Source organism: Oncorhynchus tshawytscha, unplaced genomic scaffold (assembly GCF_018296145.1).
Source record: "Oncorhynchus tshawytscha isolate Ot180627B unplaced genomic scaffold, Otsh_v2.0 Un_contig_2685_pilon_pilon, whole genome shotgun sequence".
Classification (NCBI taxonomy): Eukaryota; Metazoa; Chordata; class Actinopteri; order Salmoniformes; family Salmonidae; genus Oncorhynchus; species Oncorhynchus tshawytscha.
The window spans coordinates 80,575-106,524 of record NW_024609087.1 but is presented as its reverse complement, the minus strand read 5'-3'; the positions used below and the strand labels follow the sequence as shown (position 1 = coordinate 106,524).

The following is a 25,950-nucleotide window of genomic DNA, read 5'->3' as shown; positions in this document are numbered from 1 at the left end:
CGCGGAGGTGAGCAGCGTAGAGAGCTGGGTATCATTGAAGAGCCCCTCCCTGAGGTAACTGTGGACAAGGTGAGATGCATCACCATATTGATGTGTATTTTCCCTCTTTCATATTAATATAACTATGACTGTCTAAGTGGTAGATATATATCTGTTATTAATATAACTCTGTCTAAGTGATATCTATCCGTTATTAATATAACTATGACTGTCTAAGTGGTATCTATCTGTTATTAATGTGACTATGACAGTCTAAGTGGTAGATATCTATCTGCTATTAATATAACTATGACTGTCTAAGTGGTAGTTATCTGGTATTAATATAACTATGACAGGCTAAGTGGTAGATATCTATCTGTTATTAATATAACTAGGTGTAACGGTTTTCTAGTGGTGATGAAGGGTCGGACCAAACTGCAGCGTGTCGATTGCGATCCATGTTTATTTAAACAAACGTAAACACGACTAAACACGAACACTACAAACAATAAACGAAACGAAAACCGAAAACAGCCTATACTTGTGTCAACTAACATCAAACAAGGACATCAAGACACTAAGGACAATCACCCACGACAAACTCAAAGAATATGGCTGCCTAAATATGGTTCCCAATCAGAGACAACGATAAGCACCTGCCTCTGATTGAGAACCACTCCAGACAGCCATAGACCTTGCTAGACAACCCACTAAGCTACAATCCCAATACCACCACCAAAACCCCAAGACAAACACACCACAATTACAAAAACCCCATGCCACACCCTGGCCTGACCAAATACATAAAGATAAACACAAAATACTTTGACCAGGGCGTGACAGAACCCCCCCTAAGGTGCGGACTCCCCGAACGCACCTCAAAACAATAGGGAGGCTCCGGGTGGGCGTCTGTCCATGGTGGCGGCTCCGGCGCGGGACGTGGACCCCACTCCTTTAATGTCTTAGTCCCCTCTCCCTTCGTCCCTGGATAGTCCACCCTCGCCGCCGACCATGGCCTAGTAGTCCTCACCCAGAACCCCACTGGACTGAGGAGCAGATTGGGACTGAAGGACAGCTCGGGACCGAGGCAGCTCGGGACTGAGGGGAAGCTCGGGACTGAGGGGAAGCTCGGGACTGAGGGGAAGCTCAGGAGTGAGAGGAAGCTCAGGAGTGAGAGGAAGCTCAGGAGTGAGAGGAAGCTCAGGAGTGAGAGGAAGCTCAGGAGTGAGAGGAAGCTCAGGAGTGAGAGGAAGCTCAGGAGTGAGAGGAAGCTCAGGAGTGAGAGGAAGCTCAGGCCGGTAAATAGATCTACCAGCTCCTGGCTGGCTGGTGGTTTCAGCAGATCCTGGCTGACTGGCAGATCCTGGCTGACTGGCAGATCTGGAAGAGTCTGGTTGACTGGCAGATCTGGAAGAGTCTGGTTGACTGGCAGATCTGGAAGAGTCAGGTTGACTGGCAGATCTGGAAGAGTCTGGTTGACTGGCAGATCTGGAAGAGTCTGGCTGACTGGCAGATCTGGAAGAGTCTGGCTGACTGGCAGATCTGGAAGAGTCTGGCTGACTGGCAGATCTGGAAGAGTCTGGCTGACTGGCAGATCTGGAAGAGTCTGGCTGACTGGCAGATCTGGAAGAGTCTGGCTGACTGGCAGATCTGGAAGAGTCTGGCTGACTGGCAGATCTGGAAGAGTCTGGCTGACTGGCAGATCTGGAAGAGTCTGGCTGACTGGCAGATCTGGAAGAGTCTGGCTGACTGGCAGATCTGGAAGAGTCTGGCTGACTGGCAGATCTGGAAGAGTCTGGCTGACTGGCAGATCTGGAAGAGTCTGGCTGACTGGCAGATCTGGAAGAGTCTGGCTGACTGGCAGATCTGGCGTCGCTGGGCAGACTGGCGGCGCTGGGCAGACTGGCGGCGCTGGGCAGACTGGCGATGCTGGGCAGACTGGCGGTGCTGGGCAGACTGACGACGCTGGGCAGACTGACGACGCTGGGCAGACTGGCGGTGCTGGGCAGACTGGCGGTGCTGGGCAGACTGACGACGCTGGGCAGACTGGCGACGCTGGGCAGACTGGCGACGCTGGGCAGACTGGCGGCGCTGGGCAGACTGGGGCACTGGCGGCGCTGGGCAGACTGGCGGCACTAGCTGCTCCATATAGGCTGACAGCTCTGGCGGCTTCTTACAGACTGACCGCTCTGGCGGCTCCGTGCTGACTGGCAGCTCCTTGCAGACTGGCAGCTCCTTACAGACTGACAGCTCCGTGCAGACTGACAGCTCCGTGCAGACTGGCAGCTCCTTGCAGACTGGCAGCTCCATGCAGACTGGCAGCTCCATGCAGACTGGCAGCTCCATGCAGACTGGCTGCTCTATGCAGACTGACATCTCTGGCTGCTTCATGCAGACTGACAGCTCTGGCTGCTCCATGTAGACTGGCTGCTTCATGCAGACTGGCAGCTCGGGCTGCTTCATGTAGACTGACAGCTCTGGCTGCTCCATGCGGACTGACAGCTCTGGCTGCTCCATGTAGACTGACTGCTTCATGCAGACTGGCAGCTCGGGCTGCTTCATGTAGACTGACAGCTCTGGCTGCTCCATGCGGACTGACAGCTCTGGCTGCTCCATGCGGACTGACAGCTCTGGCTGCTCCATGCGGACTGACAGCTCTGGCTGCTCCATGCGGACTGACAGCTCTGGCTGCTCCATGCAGACTGACAGCTCTGGCTGCTCCATGTAGACTGGCTGCTTCATGCAGACTGGCAGCGCGGGCTGCTTCATGTAGACTGACAGCTCTGGCTGCTTCATGCAGACTGGCAGCTCTGGCTGCGCTGAACAGGCGGGAGACTCCGACAGCGCTGGAGATGAGGAAAGCTCTAACAGCGCTAGATAGGTGGGAGACTCCGGCAGCGCAGGAGAGGAGAAAGGCTCCGACAGCGCTGGAGAGGCGAGGCGCACTGTAGGCCTGATGCGTGGTGCTGGTACTGGTGGTACTGGACCGAGGACACGCACAGGAAGCCTGGTGCGGGGAGCTGCTACCGGAGGGCTGGGGTGTGGAGGTGGTACTGGATAGACCGGACCGTGCAGGCGCACTGGAGCTCTTGAGCACCGAGCCTGCCCAACCTTACCTGGTTGAATGCTCCTGGTTGCCCTGCCAGTGCGGCGAGGTGGAATAGCCTGCACTGGGCTATGCAGGCGAACCGGAGACACCGAGCGCAAGGCTGGTGCCATGTAAGCCGGCCCAAGGAGACGCACTGGGGACCAGATGCGTAGAGCCGGCTTCATGGCATTTGGCTCGACGCTCAATCTAGCCCGGCCGATACGCGGAGCTGGAATATACCGAACCGGGCTGTGCACCCGCACTGGAGACACCGTGCGCTCCACAGCATAACACGGTGCCTGCCCGGTCTCTCTCCAGCCCCCCGGTAAGCACAGGGAGTTTGCGCAGGTCTCCTACCTGGCATAGCCATACTCCCTGTAAGCCCCCCCCCAAGAAATTTTTGGGGCTGACTCTCGGGCTTCGCTCTGCGCCGCCGTGTTTTCCTTTTCGACTCCATTCGCCTATAGCCTTCTTTGCACTGCTCAAGCGAATCCCATGCGGGCTCCTGCACTCTCTCTGGGTCGGCCGCCCACCTGTCGATCTCTTCCCACGTCGTATACTCCATGCCATTGCTGTCCATAACGTCCTCCTTTCGCTTCTCCTGCCTGTTACCACGCCGCTCGGTCCGTATGTGGTGGGTGATTCTGTAACGGTTTTCTAGTGGTGATGAAGGGTCGGACCAAACTGCAGCGTGTCGATTGCGATCCATGTTTATTTAAACAAACGTAAACACGACTAAACACGAACACTACAAACAATAAACGAAACGAAAACCGAAAACAGCCTATACTTGTGTCAACTAACATCAAACAAGGACATCAAGACACTAAGGACAATCACCCACGACAAACTCAAAGAATATGGCTGCCTAAATATGGTTCCCAATCAGAGACAACGATAAGCACCTGCCTCTGATTGAGAACCACTCCAGACAGCCATAGACCTTGCTAGACAACCCACTAAGCTACAATCCCAATACCACCACCAAAACCCCAAGACAAACACACCACAATTACAAAAACCCCATGCCACACCCTGGCCTGACCAAATACATAAAGATAAACACAAAATACTTTGACCAGGGCGTGACAGAACCCCCCTAAGGTGCGGACTCCCGAACGCACCTCAAAACAATAGGGGGTCCGGGTGGGCGTCTGTCCATGGTGGCGGCTCCGGCGCGGGACGTGGACCCCACTCCTTTAATGTCTTAGTCCCCTCTCCCTTCGTCCCTGGATAGTCCACCCTCGCCGCCGACCATGGCCTAGTAGTCCTCACCCAGAACCCCACTGGACTGAGGAGCAGATCGGGACTGAAGGACAGCTCGGGACCGAGGCAGCTCGGGACTGAGGGGAAGCTCGGGACTGAGGGGAAGCTCGGGAGTGAGAGGAAGCTCAGGAGTGAGAGGAAGCTCAGGAGTGAGAGGAAGCTCAGGAGTGAGAGGAAGCTCAGGAGTGAGAGGAAGCTCAGGAGTGAGAGGAAGCTCAGGAGTGAGAGGAAGCTCAGGAGTGAGAGGAAGCTCAGGCCGGTAAATAGATCTACCAGCTCCTGGCTGGCTGGTGGTTTCAGCAGATCCTGGCTGACTGGCAGATCCTGGCTGACTGGCAGATCCTGGCTGACTGGCAGATCTGGAAGAGTCTGGTTGACTGGCAGATCTGGAAGAGTCTGGTTGACTGGCAGATCTGGAAGAGTCTGGTTGACTGGCAGATCTGGAAGAGTCTGGCTGACTGGCAGATCTGGAAGAGTCTGGCTGACTGGCAGATCTGGAAGAGTCTGGCTGACTGGCAGATCTGGAAGAGTCTGGCTGACTGGCAGATCTGGAAGAGTCTGGCTGACTGGCAGATCTGGAAGAGTCTGGCTGACTGGCAGATCTGGAAGAGTCTGGCTGACTGGCAGATCTGGAAGAGTCTGGTTGACTGGCAGATCTGGAAGAGTCTGGTTGACTGGCAGATCTGGAAGAGTCTGGTTGACTGGCAGATCTGGAAGAGTCTGGCTGACTGGCAGATCTGGCGGCGCTGGGCAGACTGGCGGCGCTGGGCAGACTGGCGATGCTGGGCAGACTGGCGGTGCTGGGCAGACTGGCGGCGCTGGGCAGACTGACGACGCTGGGCAGACTGACGACGCTGGGCAGACTGGCGGTGCTGGGCAGACTGGCGGTGCTGGGCAGACTGGCGGTGCTGGGCAGACTGACGACGCTTGGCAGACTGGCGACGCTGGGCAGACTGGCGACGCTGGGCAGACTGGCGACGCTGGGCAGACTGGGGGCACTGGCGGCGCTGGGCAGACTGGCGGCACTAGCTGCTCCATATAGGCTGACAGCTCTGGCGGCTTCTTACAGACTGACCGCTCTGGCGGCTCCGTGCTGACTGGCAGCTCCTTGCAGACTGGCAGCTCCTTACAGACTGACAGCTCCGTGCAGACTGACAGCTCCGTGCAGACTGACAGCTCCGTGCAGACTGGCAGCTCCGTGCAGACTGGCAGCTCCATGCAGACTGGCAGCTCCATGCAGACTGGCAGCTCCATGCAGACTGGCAGCTCCATGCAGACTGGCTGCTCTATGCAGACTGACATCTCTGGCTGCTTCATGCAGACTGACAGCTCTGGCTACTCCATGTAGACTGGCTGCTTCATGCAGACTGGCAGCTCGGGCTGCTTCATGTAGACTGACAGCTCTGGCTGCTCCATGCGGACTGACAGCTCTGGCTGCTCCATGTAGACTGACTGCTTCATGCAGACTGGCAGCTCGGGCTGCTTCATGTAGACTGACAGCTCTGGCTGCTCCATGCGGACTGACAGCTCTGGCTGCTCCATGCGGACTGACAGCTCTGGCTGCTCCATGCGGACTGACAGCTCTGGCTGCTCCATGCGGACTGACAGCTCTGGCTGCTCCATGTAGACTGGCTGCTTCATGCAGACTGGCAGCGCGGGCTGCTTCATGTAGACTGACAGCTCTGGCTGCTTCATGCAGACTGGCAGCTCTGGCTGCGCTGAACAGGCGGGAGACTCCGGCAGCGCTGGAGATGAGGAAAGCTCTAACAGCGCTTGATAGGTGGGAGACTCCGGCAGCGCAGCAGAGGAGAAAGGCTCCGACAGCGCTGGAGAGGCGAGGCGCACTGTAGGCCTGATGCGTGGTGCTGGTACTGGTGGTACTGGACCGAGGACACGCACAGGAAGCCTGGTGCGGGGAGCTGCTACCGGAGGGCTGGGGTGTGGAGGTGGTACTGGATAGACCGGACCGTGCAGGCGCACTGGAGCTCTTGAGCACCGAGCCTGCCCAACCTTACCTGGTTGAATGCTCCTGGTTGCCCTGCCAGTGCGGCGAGGTGGAATAGCCTGCACTGGGCTATGCAGGCGAACCGGAGACACCGAGCGCAAGGCTGGTGCCATGTAAGCCGGCCCAAGGAGACGCACTGGGGACCAGATGCGTAGAGCCGGCTTCATGGCATTTGGCTCGACGCTCAATCTAGCCCGGCCGATACGCGGAGCTGGAATATACCGAACCGGGCTGTGCACCCGCACTGGAGACACCGTGCGCTCCACAGCATAACACGGTGCCTGCCCGGTCTCTCTCCAGCCCCGGTAAGCACAGGGAGTTTGCGCAGGTCTCCTACCTGGCATAGCCATACTCCCTGTAAGCCCCCAAGAAATTTTTGGGGCTGACTCTCGGGCTTCGCTCTGCGCCGCCGTGTTTTCCTTTTCGACTCCATTCGCCTATAGCCTTCTTTGCACTGCTCAAGCGAATCCCATGCGGGCTCCTGCACTCTCTCTGGGTCGGCCGCCCACCTGTCGATCTCTTCCCACGTCGTATACTCCATGCCATTGCTGTCCATAACGTCCTCCTTTCGCTTCTCCTGCCTGTTACCACGCCGCTCGGTCCGTATGTGGTGGGTGATTCTGTAACGGTTTTCTAGTGGTGATGAAGGGTCGGACCAAACTGCAGCGTGTCGATTGCGATCCATGTTTATTTAAACAAACGTAAACACGACTAAACACGAACACTACAAACAATAAACGAAACGAAAACCGAAAACAGCCTATACTTGTGTCAACTAACATCAAACAAGGACATCAAGACACTCAGGACAATCACCCACGACAAACTCAAAGAATATGGCTGCCTAAATATGGTTCCCAATCAGAGACAACGATAAGCACCTGCCTCTGATTGAGAACCACTCCAGACAGCCATAGACCTTGCTAGACAACCCACTAAGCTACAATCCCAATACCACCACCAAAACCCCAAGACAAACACACCACAATTACAAAAACCCCATGCCACACCCTGGCCTGACCAAATACATAAAGATAAACACAAAATACTTTGACCAGGGCGTGACACTAGGACTGTCTAAGTGATATCTATCTGTTATTAATATAACTAGGACTGTCTAAGTGATATATATCTGTTATTAATATAACTATGACAGTCTAAGTGGTAGATATATATATCTGTTATTAATGTAACTATGACAGTCTAAGTGATATCTATCTGTTATTAATGTAACTATGACAGTAAGTGATATCTATCTGTTATTAATGTAACTATGACAGTCTAAGTGGTAGATATCTATCTGTTATTAATATAACTATGACAGTCTTAAGTGGTAGAGATATATCTGTTATTAATGTAACTATGACAGTCTAAGTGGTAGATATATATATCTGTTATTAATATAACTATGACAGTCTAAGTGGTAGATATATATCTGTTATTAATATAACTATGACAGTCTAAGTGGTAGATATATATCTGCTATTAATATAACTATGACAGTCTAAGTGGTAGATATCTATCTGCTATTAATATAACTATGACAGTCTAAGTGGTAGATATATCTATCTGTTATTAATGTAACTATGACAGTCTAAGTGGTAGATATCTATCTGTTATTAATATAACTATGCCAGTCTAAGTGGTAGATATATCTATCTGTTATTAATATAACTATGACAGTCTAAGTGGTAGATATCTATCTGTTATTAATATAACTATGACAGTCTAAGTGGTATCTATCTGTTATTAATATAACTATGACTGTCTAAGTGATATCTATCTGTTATTAATATAACTATGACAGTCTAAGTGGTAGATATCTATCTGTTATTAATATAACTATGACAGTCTAAGTGGTAGATATCTATCTGTTATTAATGTAACTATGACAGTCTAAGTGGTAGATATCTATCTGTTATTAATATAACTATGACAGTCTAAGTGGTAGATATATCTATCTGTTATTAATGTAACTATGACAGTCTAAGTGGTAGATATCTATCTGTTATTAATATAACTATGACAGTCTAAGTGGTAGATATCTATCTGTTATTAATATAACTATGACAGTCTAAGTGGTAGATATCTATCTGTTATTAATGTAACTATGACAGTCTAAGTGGTAGATATCTATCTGTTATTAATGTAACTATGACAGTCTAAGTGATATCTATCTGTTATTAATGTAACGGTTTTCCTCCGTCGAAGGAGGAGCGGACCAAAATGCAGCGTGGTGGTTACTCATGTTCTTTAATGGAAAAATGAATGATACATGAAATAACTTAAATCTACAAAACAACAAACGGAACGTGAAAACCTACACAGCCTATCTGGTGAATACAAACACTAAGACAGGAACAATCACCCACAAACACACAGTGAAACCCGGGCTACCTAAATATGGTTCCCAATCAGAGACAACGAGAATCACCTGACTCTGATTGAGAACCGCCTCAGGCAGCCATAGACTATGCTAGACAACCCTACTCAGCCACAATCCCAATACCTACTAAAACCCCAATACGAAAACACACCACAAAATAAACCCATGTCACACCCTGGCCTGACCAAATAATTAAAGAAAACACAAAATACTAAGACCAAGGCGTGACAATTAATATAACTATGACAGTCTAAGTGGTATCTATCTGTTATTAATGTAACTATGACAGTCTAAGTGGTAGATATCTATCTGTTATTAATGTAACTATGACTGTCTAAGTGGTAGATATCTATCTGGTATTAATGTAACTATGACTGTCTAAGTGGTAGATGTCTATCTGTTATTAATGTAACTATGACTGTCTAAGTGGTAGATATCTATCTGGTATTAATGTAACTGACTGTCTAAGTGGTAGATGTCTATCTGGTATTAATGTAACTATGACTGTCTAAGTGGTAGATGTCTATCTACCTCAATTGTGATTAGTTCCTTCTCCTCTCTCCTCCCTCAAGCAGAGTCAAGACAGTGGATCTGAGTCTCAGCTCAACACAGTTTCCAGCCTAAAAGAGGCGCTGGAACGCTTTGACCGTAGCCACACCCCCTCCTCCACCTCTCTGTCCTCACACAAGACCTCCTCACAGCTCTCAGACAACACCTGTACCTGTAAGAGAACACACACACACACACACACACGCACACACACACAGACCACACACAGACCACACACACACATCTCAGACCACTCACACATCGGTATCTCTGACTATAATAGGATCTCTCATCTCCATAGCAACAGCCTCCAAGCTCCACATGGACATGGCCACGCCCCCTCGTCAGTCACATGTTGCCACCACCATCGAGATGACATCACAGAGACGCTCCTCCATCAGCAGCCAGGTAAGCCCTGATTGGACAGAATGCGACTGGACAGAAAGTGATTGGACAGAACCCCCCCAAAAATAAGCAAGTTTGTTTTGACTGGGCGATTGGGTGAGTCCAACAGGTGCTATTAAAATACATAATGAATTGAATCTGTTGTGGAGGAGCAGGACATGACCAGGTCCAATTCAACCTGAGACGAATCTACATTGAATCGACTCTGAATCAACTGCAACTGAATCAAACTCACACGGTATCTGTTGTCTGTGTTGGTGTGCGTGTGTAGTCTATGAGTTCTCAGACCACGGGACACAGTGTGGCTCCCGTCCATCCTGTGATACAACACCACCAACAACAAGAGGTGAGAAACACCTGTCTATCTACCCTATTCACCTGGTACCCATCTATCCAAGGTTACAGCCCTATAGAGTGCACTACTTTTGACTTTGCCCTATGGAGCCTGGTGAAAAGTAGTGTACTAAATAGTGAATAGGGTGCTTATTTGGGACACCGCTCAAGTGTGACGATCCTACAGCCATTCAGTACTAGTATGTCAGACAGCAGAACCTCCCTCCAGCCATTCAGACAGCAGATAGCAGAACCTCCCTCCAGCCATTCAGACAGCAGATAGCAGAACCTCCCTCCAGCCATTCAGTACTAGTATGTCAGACAGTAGAACCTCCCTACAGCCATTCAGACAGCAGAGAGCAGAACCTCCCTACTGCCATTCAGTACTAGTATGTCAGACAGCAGAACCTCCCTCCAGCCATTCAGATAGCAGAACCTCCCTACAGCCATTCAGTACTAGTATGTCAAACAGCAGAACCTCCCTACAGCCATTCAGTACTAGTATGTCAGACAGCAGAACCTCCCTACAGCCATTCAGACAGCAGAATCTCCCTCCAGCCATTCAGTACTAGTATGTCAGATAGCAGAACCTCCCTACAGCCATTCAGTACTAGTATGTCAAACAGCAGAACCTCCCTACAGCCATTCAGACAGCAGAACCTCCCTACAGCCATTCAGTACTAGTATGTCAGACAGTAGAACCTCCCTACAGCCATTCAGACAGCAGACAGCAGAACCTCCCTCCAGCCATTCAGTACTAGTATGTCAGACAGCAGAACCTCCCTCCAGCCATTCAGTACTAGTATGTCAGACAGCAGAACCTCCCTCCAGCCATTCAGATAGCAGAACCTCCCTACAGCCATTCAGTACTAGTATGTCAAACAGCAGAACCTCCCTACAGCCATTCAGTACTAGTATGTCAGACAGTAGAACCTCCCTACAGCCATTCAGACAGCAGACAGCAGAACCTCCCTCCAGCCATTCAGTACTAGTATGTCAGACAGCAGAACCTCCCTCCAGCCATTCAGTACTCGTATGTCAGACAGCAGAACCTCCCTCCAGCCATTCAGACAGCAGAACCTCCCTCCAGCCAATCAGTACTAGTATGTCAGACAGCAGAACCTCCCTCCAGCCATTCAGACAGCAGACAGCAGAACCTCCCTCCAGCCATTCAGTACTAGTATGGCAGACAGCAGAACCTCCCTATAGCCATTCAGTACTAGTATGTCAGACAGCAGAACCTCCCTCCAGCCATTCAGTACTAGTATGTCAGACAGCAGAACCTCCCTCCAGCCATTCAGACAGCAGACAGCAGAACCTCCCTCCAGCCATTCAGTACTAGTATGGCAGACAGCAGAACCTCCCTACAGCCATTCAGTACTAGTATGTCAGACAGCAGAATCTCCCTCCAGCCAATCAGTACTAGTATGTCAGACAGCAGAACCTCCTTCCAGCCATTCAGTACTAGTATGTCAGACAGCAGAATCTCCCTCCAGCCAATCAGTACTAGTATGTCAGACAGCAGAACCTCCCTACAGCCATTCAGTACTAGTATGTCAGACAGCAGAACCTCCCTACAGCCATTCAGTACTAGTATGTCAGATAGCAGAACCTCCCTCCAGCCATTCAGTACTATAATGTCAGACATCAGAACCTCCCTACAGCCATTCAGACAGCAGACAGCAGAACCTCCCTCCAGCCATTCAGACAGCTGACAGCAGAACCTCCCTACAGCCATTCAGACAGCAGAACCTCCCTACAGCCATTCAGTACTAGTATGTCAGACAGTAGAACCTCCCTACAGCCATTCAGACAGCAGACAGCAGAACCTCCCTCCAGCCATTCAGTACTAGTATGTCAGACAGCAGAACCTCCCTCCAGCCATTCAGTACTAGTATGTCAGACAGCAGAACCTCCCTCCAGCCATTCAGATAGCAGAACCTCCCTACAGCCATTCAGTACTAGTATGTCAAACAGCAGAACCTCCCTACAGCCATTCAGTAGTAGTCAGACAGTAGAACCTCCCTACAGCCATTCAGACAGCAGACAGCAGAACCTCCCTCCAGCCATTCAGTACTAGTATGTCAGACAGCAGAACCTCCCTCCAGCCATTCAGTACTCGTATGTCAGACAGCAGAACCTCCCTCCAGCCATTCAGACAGCAGAACCTCCCTCCAGCCAATCAGTACTAGTATGTCAGACAGCAGAACCTCCCTCCAGCCATTCAGACAGCAGACAGCAGAACCTCCCTCCAGCCATTCAGTACTAGTATGGCAGACAGCAGAACCTCCCTATAGCCATTCAGTACTAGTATGTCAGACAGCAGAACCTCCCTCCAGCCATTCAGTACTAGTATGTCAGACAGCAGAACCTCCCTCCAGCCATTCAGACAGCAGACAGCAGAACCTCCCTCCAGCCATTCAGTACTAGTATGGCAGACAGCAGAACCTCCCTACAGCCATTCAGTACTAGTATGTCAGACAGCAGAATCTCCCTCCAGCCAATCAGTACTAGTATGTCAGACAGCAGAACCTCCTTCCAGCCATTCAGTACTAGTATGTCAGACAGCAGAATCTCCCTCCAGCCAATCAGTACTAGTATGTCAGACAGCAGAACCTCCCTACAGCCATTCAGTACTAGTATGTCAGACAGCAGAACCTCCCTACAATTATTCAGTACTAGTATGTCAGATAGCAGAACCTCCCTCCAGCCATTCAGTACTATAATGTCAGACATCAGAACCTCCCTACAGCCATTCAGACAGCAGACAGCAGAACCTCCCTCCAGCCATTCAGACAGCTGACAGCAGAACCTCTCTACAGCCATTCAGTACTAGTATGTCAGACAGCAGAACCTCCCTACAGCCATTCAGACAGCAGAACCTATTGTAGCCTGACGCTGCTTGCTGGTCATATAACATGGTGGGAACAATCTTTCTCCCTCTGTTTCCCTCTCTCCCTTCCCCCGTTACTCCCCCATCCAACCCCAAGCCGGTGCTAGAGTTCTCAGCCCAGGTGAATGCTATGCAGCACCTAAAGGACCAGCTGGAGCAGAGGACCAGGATGATTCAGGCCAACATCCAGAGACAGCAGGATGAACTCCGAGCCATACAGGACCAACTACACAGAGTACAGCCCCCAGCCATACAGGACCAACTACACAGAGTACAGCCCCCAGCCATACAGGACCAACTACACAGAGTACAGACCCCAGCCATACAGGTAGGAGGTATATAGACCCCATACAGGACCAACTACACAGAGTACAGCCCCCAGCCATACAGGACCAACTACACAGAGTACAGCCCCCAGCCATACAGGACCAACTACACAGAGTACAGCCCCCATCCATACAGGTAGGAGATGGAGACCCCATACAGGTAGAAGATATATAGACCCCATACAGGTATGAGATATATATATTGACCCCATACAGGTAGGATATATATATATTGACCCCATACAGGTAGAAGATATATAGACCCCATACAGGTATGAGATATATATATTGACCCCATACAGGTAGGATATATATATATTGACCCCATACAGGTAGGAGCTATATAGACCCCATACAGGTATGAGATATATACAGACCCCATACAGGTATGAGATATATATAGACCCCATACAGGTATGAGATATATACAGACCCCATACAGGTATGAGATATATATATTTACCCCATACAGGTAGGAGATATATAGACCCCATACAGGTATGAGATATATATATTGACCCCATACAGGTAGGATATATATATTTACCCCATACAGGTAGGAGATATATAGACCCCATACAGGTATGAGGTATATATATGACCCCATACAGGTATGAGATATATATATTGACCCCATACAGGTATGAGATATATATATTGACCCCATACAGGTATGAGATATATATATTGACCCCATACAGGTAGAAGATATATAGACCCCATACAGGTATGAAATATATATATTGACCCCATACAGGTAGGATATATATATTGACCCCATACAGGTAGGATATGTATATATTGACCCCATACAGGTAGATTAATATATATATATATATATATATAGACCCCATACAGGTAGAATATATATATATATATATATATATATAGACCCCATACAGGTAAAATATATATATATATAGATCCCATACAGGTAGGAAATATATAGACCCCATACAGGTAGGAGTTATATAGACCCCATACAGGTAGGAGTTATATAGACCCCATACAGGTAGGAGGTATATAGACCCCATACAGGTAGGAGTTATATAGACCCCATACAGGTAGGAGGTATATAGACCCCATACAGGTAGGAGGAATATGGACCCCATACAGGTAGGAGATATATAGACCCCATACAGGTAGGAAATATATAGACCCCATACAGGTAGTAGATATATAGACCCCATACATGTAGGAGATATATAGACCCCATACAGGTAGGATATATATAGACCCCATACAGGTAGGAGATATATAGACCCCATACAGGTAGGATATATATAGACCCCATACAGGTAGGATATATATAGACCCCATACAGGTAGGATATATATAGACCCCATACAGGTAGGATATATATAGACCCCATACAGGTAGGAGATATATATAGACCCCATACAGGTTGGATATATATTGACCCCATACAGGTAGGATGTATATTGACCCCATACAGGTAGGATATATATTGACCCCATACAGGTAGGATATATATAGACCCCATACAGGTAGGAGATATATTGACCCCATACAGGTAGGAGATATATTGACCCCATACAGGTAGGATATATATTGACCCCATACAGGTAGGTTAATTATTGACCCCATACAGGTAGGAGATATATAGACCCCATACAGGTAGAATATATATTGATCCCATACACGTAGGATATATATTGACCCCATACAGGTAGGATATATATTGACCCCATACAGGTAGGAGATATATAGACCCCATACAGGTAGGATATATATTGACCCCATACAGGTAGGATATATATTGACCCCATACAGGTAGGTTAATTATTGACCCCATACAGGTAGGATATATATTGACCCCATACAGGTAGGAGATATATAGACCCCATACAGGTAGAATATATATTGATCCCATACAGGTAGGATATATATTGACCCCATACAGGTAGGATATATATTGACCCCATACAGGTAGGAGATATATAGACCCCATACAGGTAGGATATATATTGACCCCATACAGGTAGGATATATATTGACCCCATACAGGTAGGAGATATATAGACCCCATACAGGTAGGATCTATAGACCCCATACAGGTAGGATATATATTGACCCCATACAGGTAGGATATATAGACCCCATACAGGTAGGATATATTGACCCCATACAGGTAGATTTTATATTGACCCCATATAGGACCAGCTACACAGAGCACAGCCTTCAGCCATACAGGTAGGATATATACACAGACAGATTTGCACAGACACACACAGAAATAAACACGCACATTGAGACCCGTATGATTGACAACTGTTGTTTCCGTGGTGATAGATGTTCGTGCAGCAGCCTGGCGGAGCTTTGAATGTCCAGCTGCCTCAGGTGGGGGTGGTGCCACAGGGAGCAGTTCTGACCAATCAGGTGCAGCAGACTGTCCTAAACCCCGCCCACACAGGAAGTCAGCTCACCATTCCGCAGCAGCAGTCACCTCCTCCTCAACAGAACCTTCAACTACAGCAAAACAACTCTCTCGCTCAGGTATTCAGCCAAGCAGTGGTATGTTGTTATGTTCATATTATCTTCATAAAACATTGTGTTGGGTTGTTTTTTCAATGTTATGGTATCTTATGTGTATTATATGTTATTTAGTAGTTATGTTATTTAGTTGTATGCTATGTTTTGTTAAGTTGTGTCATATAATCACCATGGTAATAGATGTAGCTGAACAGCTCGCCACAGTGTTAGACCTGTCTTATCAATTACATCATCTCTGTGAGAACCTGCTCTCTCTCTGACATCATCTCTGTGAGAACCTACTCTCTCTCTCTGACATCATCTCTGTGAGAACCTGCTCTCTCTCTCTCTCTCTCTCTCTCTGACATCATCTCTGTGAGAACCTGCTCTCTCTCTCTCTCTCTCTCTGACATCTATGGGAGAACCTGATCTCTCTCTCTCTGACATATCTGTGATAACCTGCTCTCTTTCTCTCTCTCTCTCTCTCTCTCTCTATGACATCATCTCTGTGAGGACCTGCTCTCTCTGACATCATCTCTGTGAGGACCTGCTCTCTCTCTCTCTCTCTGACATCATCTCTGTGAGAACCTGCTCTCTCTCTCTCTCTCTCTCTCTCTCTCTCTCTCTCTCTGACATCATCTCTGTGAGGACCTGCTCTCTCTCTCTCTCTCTCTCTCTCTCTCTGACATCATCTCTGTGAGGACCTGCTCTCTCTCTCTCTCTGACATCATCTCTGTGAGGACCTGCTCTCTCTCTCTCTGACATCATCTCTGTGAGGACCTGCTCTCTCTCTCTCTCTCTCTGACATCTCTGTGAGAACCTGCTCTCTCTCTCTCTCTCTCAATTCAATTCAATTCAATTCAATTCAAGGGCTTTATTGGCATGGGAAACATGTGTTAACATTGCCAAAGCAAGTGAGGTAGATAATATATAAAGTGAATATATAATATAATATATAAATATATACATCTCTCTCTCTCTCTCTGACATCATCCCTGTCTGCCCTGTGTCCCCCTCTAGGTCCAGCAGCAGCGTCAACAACAACAACAGCAGCAACAGCAGCAACCTGTCTATAACATGATCATGTCTCAGCCCGGCCAGCCCAACCTACTACAGATCAGTACCAGTCTACCACAGAACAACACACAACAGGCTGTAGCCACCTTCACACAAGACAACACTCAGATACAGTATGTAAACACACACACACACACACACACACACACACACACACTGAGGCAGACACACACATACACACACACACACTGAGGACACACACACACACACACTGAGGCAGACACACACACACACACACACACACACTGAGGCAGACACACACACACACACACACACACACTGAGGCAGACACACACACACACACACACACACACTGAGGCACACACACACACACACACACTGTGGCAGACACACACACACACACACACACACACTGAGGCAGACACACACACACACACACACACTGAGGCAGACACACACACACTAAGGCAGACACACACACACGCAGACAGACACACACACACATACTGGGCAGACACACACACACACGCACACACTGAGGCAGACACACACACACATACTGAGGCAGACACACACACACACAGACACACACACACTACTCAGGCAGACACACTGAGGCAGACACACACACACATACTGAGGCACACACACACACACATACTCAGGCAGACACACACACACACACACACACACACATACTGAGGCAGACACACACACACACACATACTCAGGCAGACACACACACACACACACACACATACTGAGGCAGACACACACACACACACACATACTGAGGCAGACACACACACACACACACATACTGAGGCAGACACACACATACACATGACATAACACTCTCTCCCTCTCCACTCTGTTCTCCGAGACAAAAACAATCACAGACGTTCTGGGAAGTCCTTTTTCCAAACAACACACTCCTCCTGTCCTGTCCAAGACTTTTACTGTTAGATATGTCTTCACTGTTACATTACTGTCTGACTGGCTGACCTGGCTGACTGACCTGGCTGACTGACTGACCTGGCTGGCTGACTGGCTGGCTGACCTGACTGGCTGGCTGACCTGACTGACTGGCTGGCTGACTGGCTGGCTGACCTGACTGGCTGGCTGACTGACTGGCTGGCTGACTGGCTGGCTGGCTGGCTGACCTGACTGGCTGACCCTGGCTGACTGACTGACCTGGCTGACTGACTGACCTGGCTGGCTGACTGGCTGGCTGACTGGCTGGCTGACTGGCTGGCTGACTGGCTGACTGGCTGACTGACTGTACACACACTGATTACATATGGAGCATGTCTCCTCTCTCTCTCTGCAGGTTTCCGGCGGGCCAGCAGCTGGTGACTAAGTTAGTGACAGCTCCCATGGCATGTGGAGCGGTCATGGTCCCGACCTCTGTGTTTATGGGACAACCGGTCATCGCTTACAACCCCTTCGGAGGGCAGCAGGTCACACACACACACACACACACACACACACACACACACACACACACATACTGAGGCAGACACACACACACACTCTCACTCACCCCCCTAACACCCTAACCCTACCTCTCTCCTATCAGGGCGGTCAGACTCTGACCCTCCAGGCAGCCCAGTCCCAACAGAACCAGCCTGACAGCCAGACACAGACGGCTGTAGTGGCACATAGTAACCAACAGGGGCGCAGCAGCAGTTCGTACAGGTAACCTCTAGTTTCAACAGGTAACCTTTAGTTTCAACAGGTAACCTCTAGTTTAAACAGAATCAGTTCGGACAGGTAACCTCTAGTTTCAACAGGTAACCTCTAGTTTCAACAGGTAACCTCTAGTTTCAACAGGTAACCTCTAGTTTCAACAGGTAATCTCTAGTTTCAACAGGTAACCTCTAGTTTCAACAGGTAACCTCTAGTTTCAACAGGTAACCTCTAGTTTCAACAGGTAACCTCTAGTTTCAACAGGTAACCTCTAGTTTCAACAGGTAACCTCTAGTTTCAACAGGTAATCTCTAGTTTCAACAGGTAATCTCTAGTTTCAACAGGTAACCTCTAGTTTCAACAGGTAACCTCTAGTTTCAACAGGTAATCTCTAGTTTCAACAGGTAACCTCTAGTTTCAACAGGTAATCTCTAGTTTCAACAGGTAATCTCTAGTTTCAACAGGTAACCTCTAGTTTCAACAGGTAATCTCTAGTTTCAACAGGTAACCTCTAGTTTCAACAGGTAATCTCTAGTTTCAACAGGTAACCTCTAGTTTCAACAGGTAACCTCTAGTTTCAACAGGTAACCTAGTTTAATAACCTCTAGTTTCAACAGGTAACCTCTAGTTTCAACAGGTATCTCTAGTTTCAAACAGGTAACCTCTAGTTTCAACAGGTAATCTCTAGTTTAAACAGGTAACCTCTAGTTTCAACAGGTAACCTCTAGTTTCAACAGGTAACCTCTAGTTTCAACAGGTAACCTCTAGTTTCAACAGGTAACCTCTAGTTTCAACAGGTAATCTCTAGTTTCAACAGGTAACCTCTAGTTTCAACTGCATCAGTTCGTACAGGTAACCTCTAGTTTCAACAGGTAATCTCTAGTTTAAACAGGTAACCTCTAGTTTCAACTGCATCAGTTCGTACAGGTAACCTCTAGTTTCAACAGCCATAGACAGGCAGTTCAGAGGGATGGAGTGTGTATAGCGATGGATTAGGACTGAGTCCAAAATGGCACCCTCTTCCCTATGGGCCTGGTCAACAGTAGTCCCCTATGTGGACAATCTGGTGTCATTTCAGACAACCAGACTGCACAGTAGCAGCAGCAGTTCCTACATGTAACCAGCAGAGGGTAGTGTGGGGGCAGAGTTCAATAGGGACCGAGGCAGAATATGCGATCTATCTTACCCTGATCCTAGATCTGTGGCTAAGGGGAATGTCAACCTGGACTGTATTAGAATTTTAAGGATTTCACAGTGTTCTAATCATAATGTTTTAGAGTCACTTCTATAGTTCTAACCATAGAATTAGAATAAGAATACCATTCTAATCCATTGTCTTACTTCCCGTAACCAGGGCACCCGTCTTCTCCATGGCAACCAGCAGCTGATCCTCCAGGCAGCATTCCCCATGCAACAACAGCAACAGGCCTTCACCCAGGTAACACAACAACAACAGTCTCACAACCAGAGGCATCAGCTGCAGCTGAAACCACAGCCGCAGAAACAACCCAAAGGCCCGCCTTCGCACCGGACTGACAGCTCTAGCAGCCAAGCACAGTAGGCCAGGCGTCCAATCAGACTCTATGACCTGAAGGCTGAACCAATCAGAGGTGTGGAGGGGTGTCCTGGATTGTGTTGTGTGTTTTTCTAATGGAACTAGTGTTGGAGTCACCCAACCCCCTCCCCTCCTATCGCCCCTACCAATATAGCTGCTGTGTTGACCCCCTCTATCTTCCGCCATAACAAACTGAATTATGGGTAACGGTGAGGGTGGCCAGCCCTTCCTCCTAGAAAGCTACTAACTGTGCAGGGTTTGGCTCCGGCTCTGCTCTAACACACCTATTCAGTTGCTCACCAGGACCTTGATGTTCACCTAGACTGAGTCCAAAATGGCACCCTCTTCCCTATGGGCCTGGTCAACAGTAGTCCCCTATGTGGACAATCTGGTGTCATTTCAGACAACCAGACTGGTGTGTTGGTTAGCGCAGGGCCGGAACTAAAGCCTGCAGTCAGGAGATCTTCAAGAGGAGGTTTGGCCTACCTGGATTTCACCTTCCCTAAGGAACTCATCACCGTGGTGACAATAGTACGGACCGGAACCATCGGAACCCTGTATCCCGTAGCAACCAGGAGGAGAGTTGTTTGTTCGTGCGTTGGAGGAGAGACAAACTCGGTGTCCGTGGAAACCCAGTAGAACTCTGCGTTGCCACGGTAACGAGAGACTCCAAAAGGAACGTTGTGGTGATGGACTGACTCTATGGGTCTGTACAGTACAGACGTGTGTAACATTAAACTAAATGTAAATATCCATTATAGCTACAAAGAAAAAAACTAAAATGACTATTTTATATGATTGCATGGGTAAATAACTGTACGTTTTTATGAGTAACTTTTGACAAAATGACTTTATTCAGTGTTTTCCTGGTCATTTCCTGGTCAGATATGAGGTGACAGACGTTCAGTTAGTATGAGCCTCTCTCTTCCACCTAAAGGTCTTCGGCTCTGTTCCAACACTTTAGAAAATGCATCCATCCTTCCATCTTTCCTCCCTTCCTGCGTTGAGGTTATCAAAGTCATTCAGTTCAGGGTGTATTTTATTTGTGTTGGAACATGGCCCCCGGAGGGAGAGATGTTGTGTCACTGTTCGTTTAATGGACGGGCTTGGGTTCTAGTGGGATGCTGGGAAATGTAGTTTTTGAACAACATTTTATTTTTTAGGCTCAACATTTTTGAAACGTTTTATCAGAACAACAACCACGTCTGATCCAATCAAATCATGACGACCTAACAGACCTACGGGTAAATACAGTCTAAACCAGACCAGGGAGTCGGCGATATTACTCAGCCTGGTCTCAGATCACTTCGGTCTTGTGTTGGCAGAGCAAGGCACTTGCAACCCCAAAGGTCGTGGGTTTGATTCCAGCTCGGGCCATCCGTACGTCAAATCTATGCACGTATGACTGACTCTTAAGTTGCTTTGGGGAAAAAACATGTTCTATATGAATGGTGCCGTCTTACCAACACACAGGTCTGGGATCATCTGAAACGGGTTTGGTTATTCCAAGTGCCAATAGTCACAACACACAGGATCAGTTGATATATATATTTTAACAGACTATTCAGATATATATATATATATATATATTTCCAGAAGTATATGACCCTTCTATCAGAGTACTGCATGTATATAGAATGGATTATTTTTTAATGAAGACAGAATTATTATTATACAAAGACAGTATATATTTAACCTCCCCCATGATATTATAGCACTTAATGAGGTCTAACACAGTAAATTACAGACCTACAGACAGTATATCTCCCCATGATATTATAGCACTTAATGAGGTCTAACACAGTAAATTACAGACAGTATATCTCCCCATGATATTATAGCACTTAATGAGGTCTAACACAGTAAATTACAGACAGTATATCTCCCCATGATATTATAGCACTTAATGAGGTCTAACACAGTAAATTACAGACAGTATATCTCCCCATGATATTATAGCACTTAATGAGGTCTAACACAGTAAATTACAGACCTACAGACAGTATATCTCCCCATGATATTATAGCACTTAATGAGGTCTAACACAGTAAATTACAGACAGTATATCTCCCCATGATATTATAGCACTTAATGAGGTCTAACACAGTAAATTACAGACCTACAGACAGTATATCTCCCCATGATATTATAGCACTTAATGAGGTCTAACACAGTAAATTACAGACCTACAGACAGTATATCTCCCCATGATATTATAGCACTTAATGAGGTCTAACACAGTAAATTACAGACCTACAGACAGTATATCTCCCCATGATATCATAGCACTTAATGAGGTCTAACACAGTAAATTACAGACCTACAGACAGTATATCTCCCCATGATATCATAGCACTTAATGAGGTCTAACACAGTAAATTACAGACAGTATATCTCCCCATGATATTATAGCACTTAATGAGGTCTAACACAGTAAATTACAGACAGTATATCTCCCCATGATATTATAGCACTTAATGAGGTCTAACACAGTAAATTACAGACCTACAGACAGTATATCTCCCCATGATATTATAGCACTTAATGAGGTCTAACACAGTAAATTACAGACCTACAGACAGTATATCTCCTGATATCATAGCACTTAATGAGGTCTAACACAGTAAATTACAGACAGTATATCTCCCCATGATATTATAGCACTTAATGAGGTCTAACACAGTAAATTACAGACAGTATATCTCCCCATGATATCATAGCACTTAATGAGGTCTAACACAGTAAATTACAGACAGTATATCTCCCCATGATATCATAGCACTTAATGAGGTCTAACACAGTAAATTACAGACAGTATATCTCCCCATGATATCATAGCACTTAATGAGGTCTAACACAGTAAATTACAGACAGTATATCTCCCCATGATATTATAGCACTTAATGAGGTCTAACACAGTAAATTACAGACAGTATATCTCCCCATGATATTATAGCACTTAATGAGGTCTAACACAGTAAATTACAGACAGTATATCTCCCCATGATATTATAGCACTTAATGAGGTCTAACACAGTAAATTACAGACCTACAGACAGTATATCTCCCATGATATTATAGCACTTAATGAGGTCTAACACAGTAAATTACAGACAGTATATCTCCCCATGATATCATAGCACTTAATGAGGTCTAACACAGTAAATTACAGACAGTATATCTCCCCATGATATTATAGCACTTAATGAGGTCTAACACAGTAAATTACAGACAGTATATCTCCCCATGATATTATAGCACTTAATGAGGTCTAACACAGTAAATTACAGACCTACAGACAGTATATCTCCCCATGATATTATAGCACTTAATGAGGTCTAACACAGTAAATTACAGACATACAGACAGTATATCTACCTAGCTGTGTTGAATCTGGATGTGTGTGGAAATGTGTGTGTATGTTTGTGTGTGTGTGTGTGTGTGTGTGAGAGATTATGCGAGTGTGTGTTCTTGTCCATGCGTTTACCTCTAGACATTGTGTGTGTGTGTGTGTGTGTGTGTGTGTTTACATTGTGTGTGTCTTATACTAACTCCCTTATTCAAGGATCCACAATTTGCTGAATGGTCTCTGCTCAGGAATAAAACTTGTGTGTCCAAAATGGTACTCTCCTATTGGCCCTGGTCTAAAGTAGTGCACTATATAGGGAATAGGGCTATGGTCTAAAGTAGTGCACTATATAGGGAATAGGGTGCCATAGGGCTCTGGTCTAAAGTAGTGCACTATAATAGGGAATAGGGCTCTGGTCTAAAGTAGTGCTCTATAGGGAATAGGGCTCTGGTCTAAAGTAGTGCTCTATATAGGGAATAGGGCTCTGGTCTAAAGTAGTGCTCTATATAGGGAATAGGGCTCTGGTCTAAAGTAGTGCTCTAAAGTAGTGCTCTATAGGGAATAGGGCTCTGGTCTAAAGTAGTGCACTATATAGGGAATAGGGTGCCATTGGAGAATCAGCCAAGGACTCAGCAGACATACATCTGCTCCAGTATACACAGGCCTCACATGGGGCCCAATCATAACCTGCCATCTGCACATGCTCAGTCTCTCCAGGCCAGACAGAACACGGCAGATGTCTGCCAGGAGATGGGGAAATTTCCCATAACAACAAACCATTCTTCTGGTGCGTTGCTTTTCTGCTTATTAGGGACGAATCAACCAATCAAATCATGAACAACAAATCAAATTTTACGTCACGGAAATGTAACGAGTTAGCATTGGTCTGGTCAGTTGATATTTGATCCAGGTCTGGTCAGTTGGTCTGGTCATATTTGATCCAGGTCTGGTCAGTAGATATTTGATCCAGGTCTGGTCAGTAGTCAGTTGATATTTGATCCAGGTCTGGTCAGTTGATATTTGATCCAGGTCTGGTCAGTGATATTTGATCCAGGTCTGGTCAGTTGATATTTGATCCAGGTCTGGTCAGTTGATATTTGATCCAGGTCTGGTCAGTATATTTGATCCAGGTCTGGTCAGTTGATATTTGATCCAGGTCTGGTCAGTTGATATTTGATCCAGGTCTGGTCAGTAGTCAGTTGATATTTGATCCAGGTCTGGTCAGTAGTCAGTTGATATTTGATCCAGGTCTGGTCAGTAGTCAGTTGATATTTGATCCAGGTCTGGTCAGTAGTCAGTTGATATTTGATCCAGGTCTGGTCAGTAGTCAGTTGATATTTGATCCAGGTCTGGTCAGTAGTCAGTTGATATTTGATCCAGGTCTGGTCAGTAGTGATATTTGATCCAGGTCTGGTCAGTAGTCAGTTGATATTTGATCCAGGTCTGGTCAGTAGTCAGTTGATATTTGATCCAGGTCTGGTCAGTTGATATTTGATCCAGGTCTGGTCAGTTGATATTTGATCCAGGTCTGGTCAGTCAGTTGATATTTGATCCAGGTCTGGTCAGTAGTCAGTTGATATTTGATCCAGGTCTGGTCAGTTGATATTTGATCCAGGTCTGGTCAGTAGTCAGTTGATATTTGATTCAGGTCTGGTCAGTAGTCAGTTGATATTTGATCCAGGTCTGGTCAGTTGATATTTGATCCAGGTCTGGTCAGTAGTCAGTTGATATTTAATCCAGGTCTGGTCAGTTGATATTTGATTCAGGTCTGGTCAGTAGTCAGTTGATATTTGACTCAGGTCTGGTCAGTTGATATTGGATTCAGGTCTGGTCAGTTGATATTGGATTCAGGTCTGGTCAGTTGATATTTGATCCAGGTCTGGTCAGTAGTCAGTTGATATTGGATTCAGGTCTGGTCAGTAGTCAGATATTTGATCCAGGTCTGGTCAGTTGATATTTGATCCAGGTCTGGTCAGTAGTCAGTTGATATTTGATCCAGGTCTGGTCAGTAGTCAGATATTTGATCCAGGTCTGGTCAGTTGATATTTGATCCAGGTCTGGTCAGTAGTCTGGTCAGTTGATATTGATCCAGGTCTGGTCAGTTGATATTTGATCCAGGTCTGGTCAGTTCCAGGTCTGGTCATATTTGATCCAGGTCTGGTCAGTTGATATTTGATCCAGGTCTGGTCAGTAGTCAGTTGATATTTGATCCAGGTCTGGTCAGTTGATATTTGATCCAGGTCTGGTCAGTAGTCAGTTGATATTTGACTCAGGTCTGGTCAGTTGATATTTGATAGGTCTGGTCAGTTGATATTTGATCCAGGTCTGGTCAGTTGATATTTGATCCAGGTCTGGTCAGTTGATATTTGATCCAGGTCTGGTCAGTATATTTGATCCAGGTCTGGTCAGTTGATATTTGATCCAGGTCTGGTCAGTAGTCAGTTGATATTTGATCCAGGTCTGGTCAGTTGATATTTGATCCAGGTCTGGTCAGTAGTCAGATATTTGATCCAGGTCTGGTCAGTTGATATTTGATCCAGGTCTGGTCAGTTGATATTTGATCCAGGTCTGGTCAGTTGATATTTGATCCAGGTCT

General features: G+C 47.0%; 1 protein-coding gene across 1 annotated transcript; it reads left to right on the top strand.

The window, feature by feature from the left end:
• Nucleotides 1-3: 3 nt before the first annotated feature.
• Nucleotides 4-21,270, top strand: LOC121838733 (circadian locomoter output cycles protein kaput-like; the record flags this gene model as incomplete). Its single annotated transcript, XM_042314152.1, has 12 exons — nucleotides 4-69; nucleotides 9,300-9,447; nucleotides 9,575-9,681; nucleotides 9,950-10,024; nucleotides 13,002-13,232; nucleotides 13,295-13,366; nucleotides 15,544-15,765; nucleotides 16,744-16,913; nucleotides 18,092-18,221; nucleotides 18,341-18,459; nucleotides 19,529-19,580; nucleotides 19,760-21,270. Coding segments are annotated over 12 exons (1,644 nt in total), but the record flags the coding sequence as incomplete, so codon positions are not given.
• Between the last annotated feature and the right edge of the window lie 4,680 nt (nucleotides 21,271-25,950).